Below are 12,588 nucleotides of genomic sequence, written 5' to 3' on the forward strand. Positions count from 1 at the left end.
ATAGTACACTCAGCACAGAGCAACACTTAGAGAAATAAAAGCATTTTGCAAATTCAGTTAAAAAGGAAAAAGAAAAACTGTCATCCGCAAGGAAAACAGGAGGAAAATGGCAGTGATGAAAGGAAAACATTCAAAGGAGGAACTTGTAGGATCAGTCAAAGAATCTAACACAAAGCCAGCCCGACTGCTCCTTGTACACATACCACAAAGAGCAAGGAGCTTGCAGCTAGACCATTTATCAAAAAGTGGCTTTAGAAGCATGTCAATTTACTTTTAATGAGGCATGCTAATTTACCAGATCCCAATTCATTGAGAAGTCATGCTCCATTTCCATTTAGACATTCATCATACTTCAATTAAAAAATTAATGAGGCCGGGCGCGGTGGCTCACGCCTGTAATCCTAGCACTCTGGGAGGCCGAGGCGGGTGGATTGCTCAAGGTCAGGAGTTCGAGACCAGCCTGAGCGAGACCTCGTCTCTACTAAAAATAGAAAGACATTATATGGACAACTAAAAATCTATATAGAAAAAATTAGCCGGGCATAGTGGCGCATGCCTGTAGTCCCAGCTACTCGGGAGGCTGAGGCAGTAGGATCGCTTAAGCCGAGGAGTCTGAGGTTGCTGTGAGCTAAGCTGACGCCACGGCACTCACTCTAGCCTGGGCAACAAAGTGAGACTCTGTCTCAACAAAAAAAAAAAAAAAAAATTAATGAGAACACCAATTCCCCAACCCGGTCTGGATGGTGGGAATCCACTACGGCCTCTTGTTCAGCCTCTGGAGGTGGAGGGGGCGCCCAAGGCTGGCCTCCACACACCCCAGGGAGGGGACGTAGGCGCCTCTCAAGCCACCCCAGGAGGCAACAGAGGACAGTGAACTGCTAATCCTAAATGGCCTGCTCTGAGAAGGGAATTTTTTCCATGTCTCTTGTTTTTGTTTTTAAATTACGTGAGTTCAAAATTATTCTCCCCCACATGCCTATGTATGAACATTTTAGATTACTAATGGTTGAGTAATTTAACACTTTCTCTCCCAACAGGTAAAACTGACACCCCAAACGAAGATGGTTTTAATCTGTAAAATCCTACAATGAGAAAGACACAGGTTAATCTGCTGCTCTGAGTGTGGCTGACCCAAGGAACCCAGCAGCAGGGGCATCCATGCAGGAGAAACCAGGATTTCTGCAGTCGCCGAGCCGCACCCCAGCCTGGCACTAAAATACTAAATAAAATACTAAATAAAATAGCTCAGTCCGGGGCACGCAGTAGGTGTTCAACAAACGTGAGCTGTCTTCTCCTAACCTTGGCCTGCCTCTGCCCCTCTCTCACACACTCTAAGACAAAGTTAAAAACGGAAAGGCAGCGCGCTCTGACAGCAATCTATGGAATGCCACAACTAATCCCCAGGAGTCAGCGACGGATACAGCGTGGCGCTGCAGCCTGCGTCCGGGCACCATCCCGCAGCGAGCGCTCAGGCCGGTCTCTCACCCAGGGTCTGGCTGCGGTGAGAGGCGGCCCCTGATACCGCCTCCATCCACCGCCCAGGCTGCCGTCCCCCGCTGGCCCCAAGGAAAACTGGCCCGCGCGGCGGGGGAGCCAGGTGACCAGGTTTTCACAAAAGCAGCTACAGCCATCCCTGAAATAAAGAGTGACGAGGACTCACGGAGAAAGCACGCAGCTGCGGGGACACACTTCGGTTGCCATAAGAACAAAACAGCCTGTTAAACACCCAGAAGGGTCCACTGAGGAAAATTCGCTCATCATTTCCTACTTCTATGTTTGGTTTCTTTCTAAAATACAGTAATAACTAAATTGGCAAACTGAATTCAAACTCAGCCAAGCATACTTTCATGCTGAGTTTAAAAGAAAAACAAACCTCTGCAGCTGACCAAATTAGGGATCTGAGCACACCTTCAACTTCTGCCCGGCTCTTCTACAGAGGATCAATCACGGACGTCTGACCAAGAAAAATGCAAAGACATTATGCATGGAGCTTCCCAGATGGCATTTGTAGTTCTGCCTGGTGAACGAGGTAGAACTAGGGCTGTTGAGAGTTTAATAAGTAAGGCCACACACACTAATGGCTCAGCACGATGCACTGCATACAACGCTCAGCAGTAAGTGGGTTGATGGTGCTGGTTATTATTAATACCACATCAAGTTCAAGTCCGCCTCCTGACTTTCAAGGACACCTCCTACCCATCCAACTTTCTATGCCATGAATTCAACAAAGACTCTCCTCTAACCCACCCGGCCCACCTGCCTCCAGCTCGCACGTCACACGCTCGGGCCCAGATTCCACACAAAATAGGACCCATCCAATCTGATGCTTAGACTAATGTTTAAAAATCAGAATATTTCACATAAAAACCCAAATGTATGGCTCCTCCAGAAAAACCTAACAACAAGCAACAGAGGATCACGCTCCCAACAAGACAACAGCTCCTGCTGAGATGGGTCCGCCAAGCCCACTTCAGTGCTTTACTTCAGCCCACTGGCTGTCAGTTTGGGATCCCTGACCCTGTGCACACGGTGGGTTCAGTCACATCACCGTTCAACCTCCTCTTCCCTTCCATCACAAGCATCTGCAAGTGTCCTTCTGAGCAGAGCCAGTGACTTCAGGAAACCTCCTCCTCTTGCTTCCTGAATTACTACGGATGAAATACAGCAAGTTCACAACTCCTTCCCTAGGCTCCACATGGTCTCACACACCTGCCGCTCAGCTGGGAGTGTGTGTCCTCACCAATACACAAACAGCTGCACTGTGGGCCTTCCAGAACACCGTGGAAAGTTCTGACTGTGAACAACACAAGTCGCCTGTAGTATAATTTTTCGCCAGTAAAACTGTTCTGAATTCATACAATGGAATTAAATAAATCATACAGCATAAGAACAAGTTTTCGAACCATTATTTTAAAAGATACCTCATTGATAAGCCACGCTTGGCAACTGGTAACCATATCCAAGGAAACATGGGACACAACGGATAAAACAGATTTGGATTCTGGTTCCAGACCGAGCACCAGAGCTCACTGGCCAAATGATGAGGTGATTCAGTTGGCCTCTTGGGACCAGATTTTATATTTCTTTTCAGTATTTCCCATGGCTTTATAGATGCTTTTGAATATTTTGAGTACTCTCAAATAACATTATAGTGCCAGTTAATGTAAGGCATCATTTTGAGACCATTCTGAGTATATAAAGACTTTTTAAATGAATTGAATATTTAAAAATTACATGTCATGGGCTCCTTAGTAGCCAACTCTTGTTTGTTATACTTTTTCAAACTAGAAATGAAGCCACCAAAGCATCTTATAGGGTAGACATTTATACTTTGTTGGCTGGAGAAACTCACACAATAGCAGAGAAACTGACAGCGCCTGGTGAAAGTGCACTGCCAAACGCCTGCTGGGTGGGTATGGCCTCTTCCTCACCGTGCCTACATGCAAGCTTCTAGAAACTGAAGTCAAGGCAGCTGGGGAGGGGGGCAGACTGTCATCAACTTTACAACTCCTAACTTGGGCTTTATCAATGCAGATGGTTCTGAATGACAGACCACCATATGAAACTCATCTTCCCTCTGTCTGGAGGAATCTTGCAGCCCAGTGGCACTGTCTGGAGAGGGAGAGAAAAGGTTTCCTGCGTTGTGAATTCTGCATGGAGAAGCTACACAAAAGCAACCGATTATGAGCCGCAGCCTCAAATGGAACCAGGTGAAGAAGGCACGCACCAGGTCGATCAGGTCGCTGAGGTTTTTCTCGATCTGCTGTGGAGGCAGGCGCCTCATGAGGTCCAAGGCACAGTCCAGCTGCTGATCACTCTGTGGAGGGGGGAGAAATAAAAGTGCGTAAGTCATTTTTGCCAACAGGAATACCAAAAACTTCTTTTAAAAATCATGCTAGCCCAGGGTATTCTAAGATCCAAAGAGCCCTGCAACGGGCCCTCTGCCAGGCCTCTGGGAGCCCGTGGCCTGGAGGGGGGACTGCCGCGCAGACTGTCTGCTCCCCCTTCGACAACAGTCTCTCTCTCAAGTGGGGGATCCAAAAGACCCTGGAAGCAGACTGGAGAGTTCAGAAAGCTCCACTTTCCTGCTCCTGCAGATTATTAACTCCCAGCTGGTTCTATCGTGAGCATGCTCAAGTAGATTAGGTTTACCCTTTGTTGTAACTTGGGTATAAACATCAAGTAACATCACCAGGCCAGGTTCCTTGATCAGCTCCAAGCCAGGCAAAGAACGAGTGGCAAGATACAGAGGTTAAAAAGGCTTCACTCATCCAGTGGAAGCTTCGTAGGTGTCCCCAGGCTCTGTGCAAACCAGCCTGAGACCTGCACCACAATACAGGGCAGAGCTCACTCTAGCTGGCAGAGTGGACTACAAGAGCAATAAACTGTGTCACTGCTGCCACAGGGGACCGGAAGCACAAACACTACTCTCATTAACAAGTACCTTCTTAGAGCTATGCATCCTGTGCTTCACAATACTCCCCTCATTTAGTATTTATGCTGCAAATATTTACTGAGTACCACCTTGTCCCAGTCACCATAAATATATATATAAAAAAAAAAACAATGCAGGGAGGGAAGCAGGGAATTGAGTGGAAGCAAGACTGGTAAATTGCAAAGTTAATTCAGTGCACGGCGGTGATAATGCAGAAGGCTGAGCTCAGGAGGGGCAGGAAGTAAGGAGAGAAAGATAGGCCAGGTAAGACAGGGAAGACCTCTGTGTGCAGTGCTAGAAGTGCAGGAGACCACAAGGAAGGCAGACGGAGTCCCCAACACTACCACATCAGAGGCACTGTCTGATTTGTATGTGGAATCTCTCCTCAGACCAATTTCAGGATTTTTGAAAGGCCTGAATCAACATACTGAAGAGTCTCATAAAATATATGACGTGATCCTCGAAACGCCACATTCGGCCATAATGAAATACAACCTGTGAACATCACCATCTACACTCCAGGTCTACTAACCACAAGCAGGTCACGGGGCAAGGACCCACTTTACAGTCACCAAAGACATAAGCATAGTTAAGCGTAGTCAGTTTCATTCCCAGATACTGACAGGGCATATACAGCAGGCTGTTTACAAAATTAAAAAAAAAAAGCTTATCCCTTGCTCAAAAGAGTAATCAGTGACAATTCATTCTGGGACACACAACAAACTGGCTACCCTGCAACGAAGAAGGAAAAAAAACAAAAAACCAAAAACACCACACCAGAAACCCTATCGCTTGTTTTGCTTAATGAAAGATTCCAGCGACCACGAATTCCCTACTTGTGCCATGCAGCTCTGTGCCAACATGTGTCAGCCAAGGCCACGTTGACACAGGTTTGGCCTGCTGGCATGGGAAGGAATTTTAACACCACGCCTAGTGTAGAGCACACAGATAAGCTGATTTGACTCTAGAGAGACTCACTCAATTCCCAGTTCTGCCATTCATTAACTTGTAACCTTAGGCAAGTTTCTTAACCTCTACAAGCCTCTATGTATCCATAAAATGGGAACAAATGGGAACAACTCTACCTTGTAGAGTTGTTACAATAATTTGGTAATGCCATGTGAAATGTTTAACACATAGCAGTATGTTCAATGACTGGGGTGTTATGTGTGTGAATGGAAATATACATACAGGTTTTAAACACACACACTCTCCCAACCCCCACCAGGAGACATCTGGCAATGTATGGAGACATTTGTGGTTGTCACAAGTGGGAGGGAGGAAGCTACTGGTATCTAACGGGGATGTCGCTATACGTCCCACAATGCAAAGGGAAGCCTTCCCACGACAAAGAATTACCTGGCCTAAAACGTTAATAGAGTTAAATTGGAGAAATCCTGGTATAAAAACAATCATTTTGGGGGGTTGCAAACTCTCAGAATCTGATCAAAGATAAGGCCTCTCTCCCTAGAAAACTGCACAAGCAGAGAAACATTTAATATGTAACTCTAAATCAAAGACCACTCATAACGTCTAAAAACTTCTGGTCTTTGGAAAATATCTCAACTAGGTATTAATAATCCTCTTCAGTATTAAAAAGCAAACTTAGATATAATTAGTCAATTTGAAACTGTAATCCAGAATGTACTGGGATTCCAAAGGGATTAACTAGAAATTGAGCAGTGTTATCTAGGAAAGGGAAAGATATAACTTGACCAGAGAAGGTCAATGTGAAAAGACGCTGTTTTAACCCTTCTGCGGAACCTGTTCACACCCCCAACCCCAATATGCTGATCCCATCCTCACCACTTCCGGAAAGTCTTCTGCCAGATTTTATCTAGCTGACAGCACTAAAATACTATCATAAAATGATCTGACTCATATTTTGCATTAATCCCAATTAATCTTAATTGGAAATGTTTCACTACAAATTTGTAGGGCTAAGGATGTTTAACTATCATTAAGTTAGGAAATGACTAAATGCTTCCCCTAAGTGAAGCAACATGGGAAGGCTTAATGACAGCTTGTAAAAAGTTAAAATTAGAGTTAACTGGAGCCATTCGCTGCAGAGTCATCCCAAACCCTAAGGGGTCCTAACAGGAAACAGCACAGGGGAAGAAAGAAATGTGGATTACCTACAGCTACATACAGCACCATGAGTGACCCTGGAAACAGAATGACGCGGGGGAGGGGGGTGTCCCAGGGGACTACCTATGATGCCGCCACTTTATAAAGTTCAGCAACAAGCAAAAATTTTTATTGCAAACAAATCAGTCCTCAGAAGGCTGTCATCCTAAAAGTAAAAAAAAAAGAAAAACATTCCTTCAAGTGAACTCTCTATTATTTACACATGTCTTTTAAACTAATATAACAAGACTTTTTTTCTTTCCTTTAAGCCAAGACAAGAGAATGATAAATACAAAATCCAAAAGAGAAGAATAGTTACAAGGAAGCCACCAAGGGAAGATGAAAGTTGTTATTTGTTTAGGTTTTACATGGAATGGTAGATTCAAGGGTATTCATTGCATCATGATGCTTAAAATGTATGTTAATATGCTCCTTTATAATGATCTGATATCGAAACATTTTTAAAGGTAATAGAAAAAAACACAAGTGCAAGTGAGGAGAGGACTTACTTAGGATTCGGGAGTCCAGGGCCCAAGGTCTGCCCTGTCACTAGAGGTCTGTGCGCCTTGGGCTGCCCACTTGACCTTGTGGCCTGGGATTTGGACGAGATGGCCTCTAAGATTCCTTCCAGATGGACTGTGTCCTCTAACCTACTGCAAGAGCAGATGCGCCCCCTAGGCCCAACTCCCTCACCTTTCAACAAGACCATCATCCTGGATCCAGCCCAGTGCAGGCCAGCAACTGCCCTACAATCCGACAACTGTGCATGGCATGGGGTGCCAACCTTGGGCCCCACCAATGAGACCAGTCCCTAGCCTCAAGGAACCAATTGTCCATAAAGTAGCAAATAACCACAAGGCTGCGAGCGATGTACAGTGACAGAACCCAGAAGGCACAGAGAAGACAGTTCACAATACACTGATTTGTACTTCTTTGTGTCAATTATTTCCCTGACTGGCTTTCTATTTATTTTGTAAACTGTCACCTGTGACTTAGAGCTCTCCACATTCAGTTCCTTCAAAATGCTAACTGATCCTAGAAACCTCCGTCATAAAATGAACTTTACCCGTTCTACCTCCCACTGGTGGTGTTTTCCGCGTTGTAAGGTAAATAGGAAAAGAACGACCGTTTCACTTCACCCTCCAGAATTCTCTGCCCATTCAGTTAGTCATTCAGTAATTATTCATTGAGTGTTTCCTAGGTAACAAACACTGGTTTTGATGCTAAATGGTGAACATTAAATTCCTGGTCTTCACAGAGTTTATGGTGCAGTCAAAATTGATAATGGAAAAAAAAATCAAGAAAGGGTCCTTGTTAGGATGTCAAAGAATACAGAGGGGACGGTTACCCCACTTTAAGCTGATGAGGTTCCAAGGAGTAGGTTTAGGATTTGAACTGTGGTTTGGGGGTGGGGGGAGGGTAGTATATGAACTGAGGCAGGACATGTTTCACTTTCTGCTGGATTTTCCACATTACTTAAAGAAAAAGCACAAAACTGTTTAAATCACCCTGCAACAAGTCAAACAACTGTTATTATAGACTAGAACAATTTTTCAAAATAAGTCAAAACACTACAGTCTAAAATATCTGCTGAAGAGTTCAGACACCTGATAGTGCTGTCAAACCACAGTAAGACCTGGCCTATGAAACTAAACGGGCACAGTCTGGTTTGGAAATCACGATCGAATGAGAAGTGTTCTGTCCCCGCGTGGGACGTGAAGAGCAGGACGTGCCCCAACAGCGGTCAGCTCTGCATTTAGTACAACAAACACACCACTCACAATGACCAATGTCAAAGGGACCCAATGAGTAGTACAGAGAACCCCAAAAGATTTCTCAAAACAGGGTCGCAGGAGCTGGGTTACCCTGGATGAGTAAGTGTGTCCTGGGCAGACCTGGAGGGGCCTTTCCAGGCAGCAGGTACGGAAGGATAAAGAGGTGGGAGAGGTGTCCTGAAGGGGCAGGGGAGACCAGGGGATGTGGCATGAGGAGATGACTGGGGCCATGTCACAAGGGGCCTGTGCTACTAGAGCCAGATCATGCCCAAGCTGCTCAGCGGGCAGCTAACCTGGCTCAGAACCTCACTTCTCCCAGTAGTTTTGCTTTTGTCTATAGGTAAGACTTCTGTGCCAGGTTCTCTGGCCTTTACAACTTACCAAAATCTATTTTTCCATGAGGGCTTAGGAGCCCCTCAAGATTTTTCCATAGAGGAATGACAAGACACTGTTGTGTCTTAGAAGGCAAAGTGGATTATATTTTTCAAAAATGGCCATAACAAGCTCCCCTACACCACATGCTCCTTGGGCAGCATGACTCTGACACTCCCCCCACTAAGGGGGAGCTGGTGTCCCCTCCCCTTGGAACGGGGGGAGCTTTAGTGACCGTTTTTATCAACAGAGTAGAGCAGAACTGATGCTCTATGACTTGTGAGGCCAGGCCATAAGAGAAGACACAGCCGGCACAACACACACACCTGGAGCCCATTCAGCTTCCCTGAGGCCACCCCAAGAGGAACAGCTACAGGAAGAGACCTTGGACTCCACAGAGAGGGATGCCTGGACAGCCCCAAGTGCTCCAGAGGTCCCCACTGTCCCAGCTTCAGCTGTCTGATTGCAGTAGCATGAGACCCACGCCAAAACTGCCCACAGAAACCCCTGGACACAATGAAATGACTGTTGTTCTCTTAAACCGCTAGGTTTTGGGGTGATTTTGTTAGATGGCAATACTGAGTGACACAGAAGGATTCTTCTGGTGACTGTGGGGAGACCGTCTGAGCAGAGGGGCCTCTGCAGCAACCAGGGCTCTGGCTGGATGGCTGGAGAGTACGGGGAGAGTCGGAGGCTTACAGGGCAGGACAGACGGACAAGGTTACTTACTGGAGATGGGAGGAAGCCCAAGAAATCCGAAATGACCACGTTTTCTAGCGAGGGCCACCTGCTAGAAGATGGTGCCACAGTCTCATTAGAGCATGTACAGTTGTGTGTGTCCTTTTAAAATCCAGTGTTTATAATTTCAAGGACAAGCAGTAACTCAAAACCGCTAATACTTCCAAGCAAAAGTCCTGCTTGGCCAGCTCTGGGGGGCTGGTTAAGGCAGATCTGTACTTAATAGCATCTGTCTATACGTAAACAATCAACCAAAGCTTCAAGGCCTTTAAAGTTTGTGCTTAAGTTCATCAAGACCTTCGCTCGTTTACATTCCCAAGAGGCTTAGCAAATACTTACTTCATAGACAGCACAAAGGTAAACTTCGCTGGCGCCCAGGCTGACTTACCACAAATTTATGGAGTCTAATTTAACCACGGTTTGTCTTGTATAATCTGTGACCCGACAAGCAACTTTGTTTAAATGTTGAATCTGTTTTCTGCCATGTGGCTGAGAACAGTTTGTGCTGGGGGCGATTTAGGAGCAGATTCATAGGCCAGCCCAGCCAGCAACTCATCTTTAGGTCAGTCTGGAAAACTGCACATTTTGGATTAATAAAAAGAAAAGTGCTTCTTCCACTGACTGACTGCGTTCTCACAAGGATGACAGCCGGACGTTGGGGGAGATGCCTCACCAAACACAAACACATTCATTCTCTCTGGATGACTTCGTTCCCAAGGGAAAATCCAATGCCCTCTACCAAGGGAATGAATCAAAGCCACAGAGAACGGCCACTTGGAGGACCAAGCTTCCTTCAACCTTTTGGGATCTACCGTACACCATCATGGCTGGGTCAGTGTGGCCTTTTAAATTAAGGCTAAATAAATAAATACACCACCACACAATACACAATTACCACTGTAGTCCTAGCTTCAACCCAAGACCCCAGCAGATGATCACAAGACCCTCGGAGACAGCAGAGCGACATGAAGGAGGAACACTGGGTCCACGAACACCCGACAGCCTGAACGAATGACCTATTGTTATCTGAGAAATAACTATATTATCTGGGGGGAAATTTTAACCATTTTAAAGTGAACAATTCAGTAGCTGTGTCAACATCACCTTGATCACCAGGAAAACATAATAGCCTCAAGTCTCTCCTTTAAAAAAAAATTCTGTCAGGTTCACAGAAATGAGATCTGCACAGACATTTCAAGTTCATCTACGTCCTGCCCCTTCGTTTTATGATGAATAACGAGGTTCAGAGCAAGTTCTGAACCCACACCTTCCTACTGAGAGGTCTGACCCTGTCCCGTGCCCTCTTCTCACCTGAGTCATTCACCGAGTGACCGTGTCAGTGACAGGTAGGCACAGCTGAACGGTGAGACACGGAGCCTGCCCTCCCGCAGAGGACAGCCAGGACAAAACAGCAGGAAGGCAGGCCTACACTATCCGCATTCTACACTCAGAAAGACCAACATCCCAGTTACCCCACTATCACAGAGGCTCTGGGAGCTCCTCCCGGTGACTTCTCAAGATAACCACAGTACCAACTTTTTTTTAACCCTAAAAGACAGCAATCTCTCTAAAATGTATTACGTGGTCCACATTTTTACACAATGCAAATGAACAGAGGACAGTGCCGTGAACACAGTTAAACCCTCTCTCACTGGCCGAAGGATGCCGTATGAGCAGCCTTTCCTGGAACGTAGCCCTGTGTCTGCTTTTTAAATTTTTCTGTCTTATCTGTCAGGCTGTCAGCTACACTTTCTCAACTAAAATGTTGCTTCTAATCTGCTACGGGCTGAGAAACCAGAAAACTACAAACCCGTTCCCATTAAAAACAACAACCAAAAAAACTTTGAGAGAAGGAATAAATCATAGGTTCATGCTTAGGGTCCAGAGTCACAGTCCCACAAATAGCTTGCAGCATGGAGATTTGTGTGTGTGTGTGTGTGCACACATTTTTTCATCCTTTTCTCGAAGAAATCTAAGACTCTAAAAGCACAGATACGATATAATAATAATTCCTACTTTCCCATATAACCTGCAGGGTGGAACTGAGCAAGTCACCACTTAATCCTCTGGAGCCTCAGTTTTCTTTAAAACAGGGGCCTCCGGATACTCTCCACCTTGCAGGGCCACGGAGCACCAGGTGCCGCACCCCCCCCCCCTCCATCCTCCACAAATGGCAGGGACTCTCCCTGAGTGTAAAGCACGTGGCTTATCTGCCTGGACTTTTACATAACGTTTTTTGAGTGCTCCAGGGCCCTTTCCTCCCAGATTTTTCCCTCACTTGACACAGGTTTTCCACTCAGGTTGCCAGAGTCTCTAGGTAGGCGGGGTGTTATTTCAGTTTCCAAGTCATTAAGCTCCAACAAAGGAGAGCAGACTTCCACAACACTCACCCCACATATTCCCTGCCCTGTGCACGACAGAGCTCGTGGGACCCATGGTTTCCCTAAGCCAAAATGAGAGGAAGGGCACTGACGGTAACAGCTGACTAAATTCCTCGATCATCATCTACAAAAGATCTTCTTGCCTTTGCTTTTCTGCACCCTAGTCACCCTTTGCTCAGCTTGCTTTCTGAAGCCATCTTGATCCATGTCTCCAGCCCAGGGTAGCACCAAGAAAATATCTCCACCACTGAACCTTCTATTTACTGGTGTTCCCAAAACCAACTGAGGCCATTGAAACCACACAAACGTGACAGTGCTAGGAGAGTCCCCAAACTACCTCGGCACCCTACCCAGCGATGAGAATATCCACATGCCTCTCCCTGGTATATTTATTCCGGAGGGAAACTTAGCAACCTACATATGGGCTCTGTGTCAAACTCTACAACGACCATCAGCTGATTTTTCCCTTACACATCCCTCCAGGAAGTAAAATATCCGAAATGAGTCACTCTCAAGAGTTGGAGTTAGACTTCTGCTGTCGTTTTTCTTGGATAACTGATTCACTGTTTACACCCCCAAATCTCTAATTGCAGAACACAGAACAGTTCCTCTGCAGAGATCAAAGTCTACCTGGGGAACCTGGCAGAATGGCAAAAATTCTCAAAAAGGAGTTAGCAACCCAGAAGAGCAGTGGCTGCACAAGCACATTTTAATTGGCAAAGCAGAGTCGCCGCTCAGCAGGGTTTGTTTTGGTGATTCT

The 12,588-nt window shown here is 45.9% G+C and overlaps 1 protein-coding gene across 3 annotated transcripts in view; it reads right to left on the bottom strand.

The window, feature by feature from the left end:
- CAPZB (capping actin protein of muscle Z-line subunit beta) overlaps positions 1 to 12,588 on the bottom strand; it is a 131,838-nt gene that overhangs the window by 68,820 nt on the left and 50,430 nt on the right. For all 3 annotated transcript variants that reach the window (XM_069479427.1, XM_069479426.1, XM_069479428.1), the window contains exon 2: positions 3,728 to 3,817. In XM_069479427.1, coding sequence (XP_069335528.1) covers positions 3,728 to 3,817 — 90 coding nt within the window. The remainder of the gene's footprint in view (positions 1 to 3,727; positions 3,818 to 12,588) is intronic.

Source organism: Eulemur rufifrons, chromosome 8 (genome assembly GCF_041146395.1).
Source record: "Eulemur rufifrons isolate Redbay chromosome 8, OSU_ERuf_1, whole genome shotgun sequence".
Classification (NCBI taxonomy): Eukaryota; Metazoa; Chordata; class Mammalia; order Primates; family Lemuridae; genus Eulemur; species Eulemur rufifrons.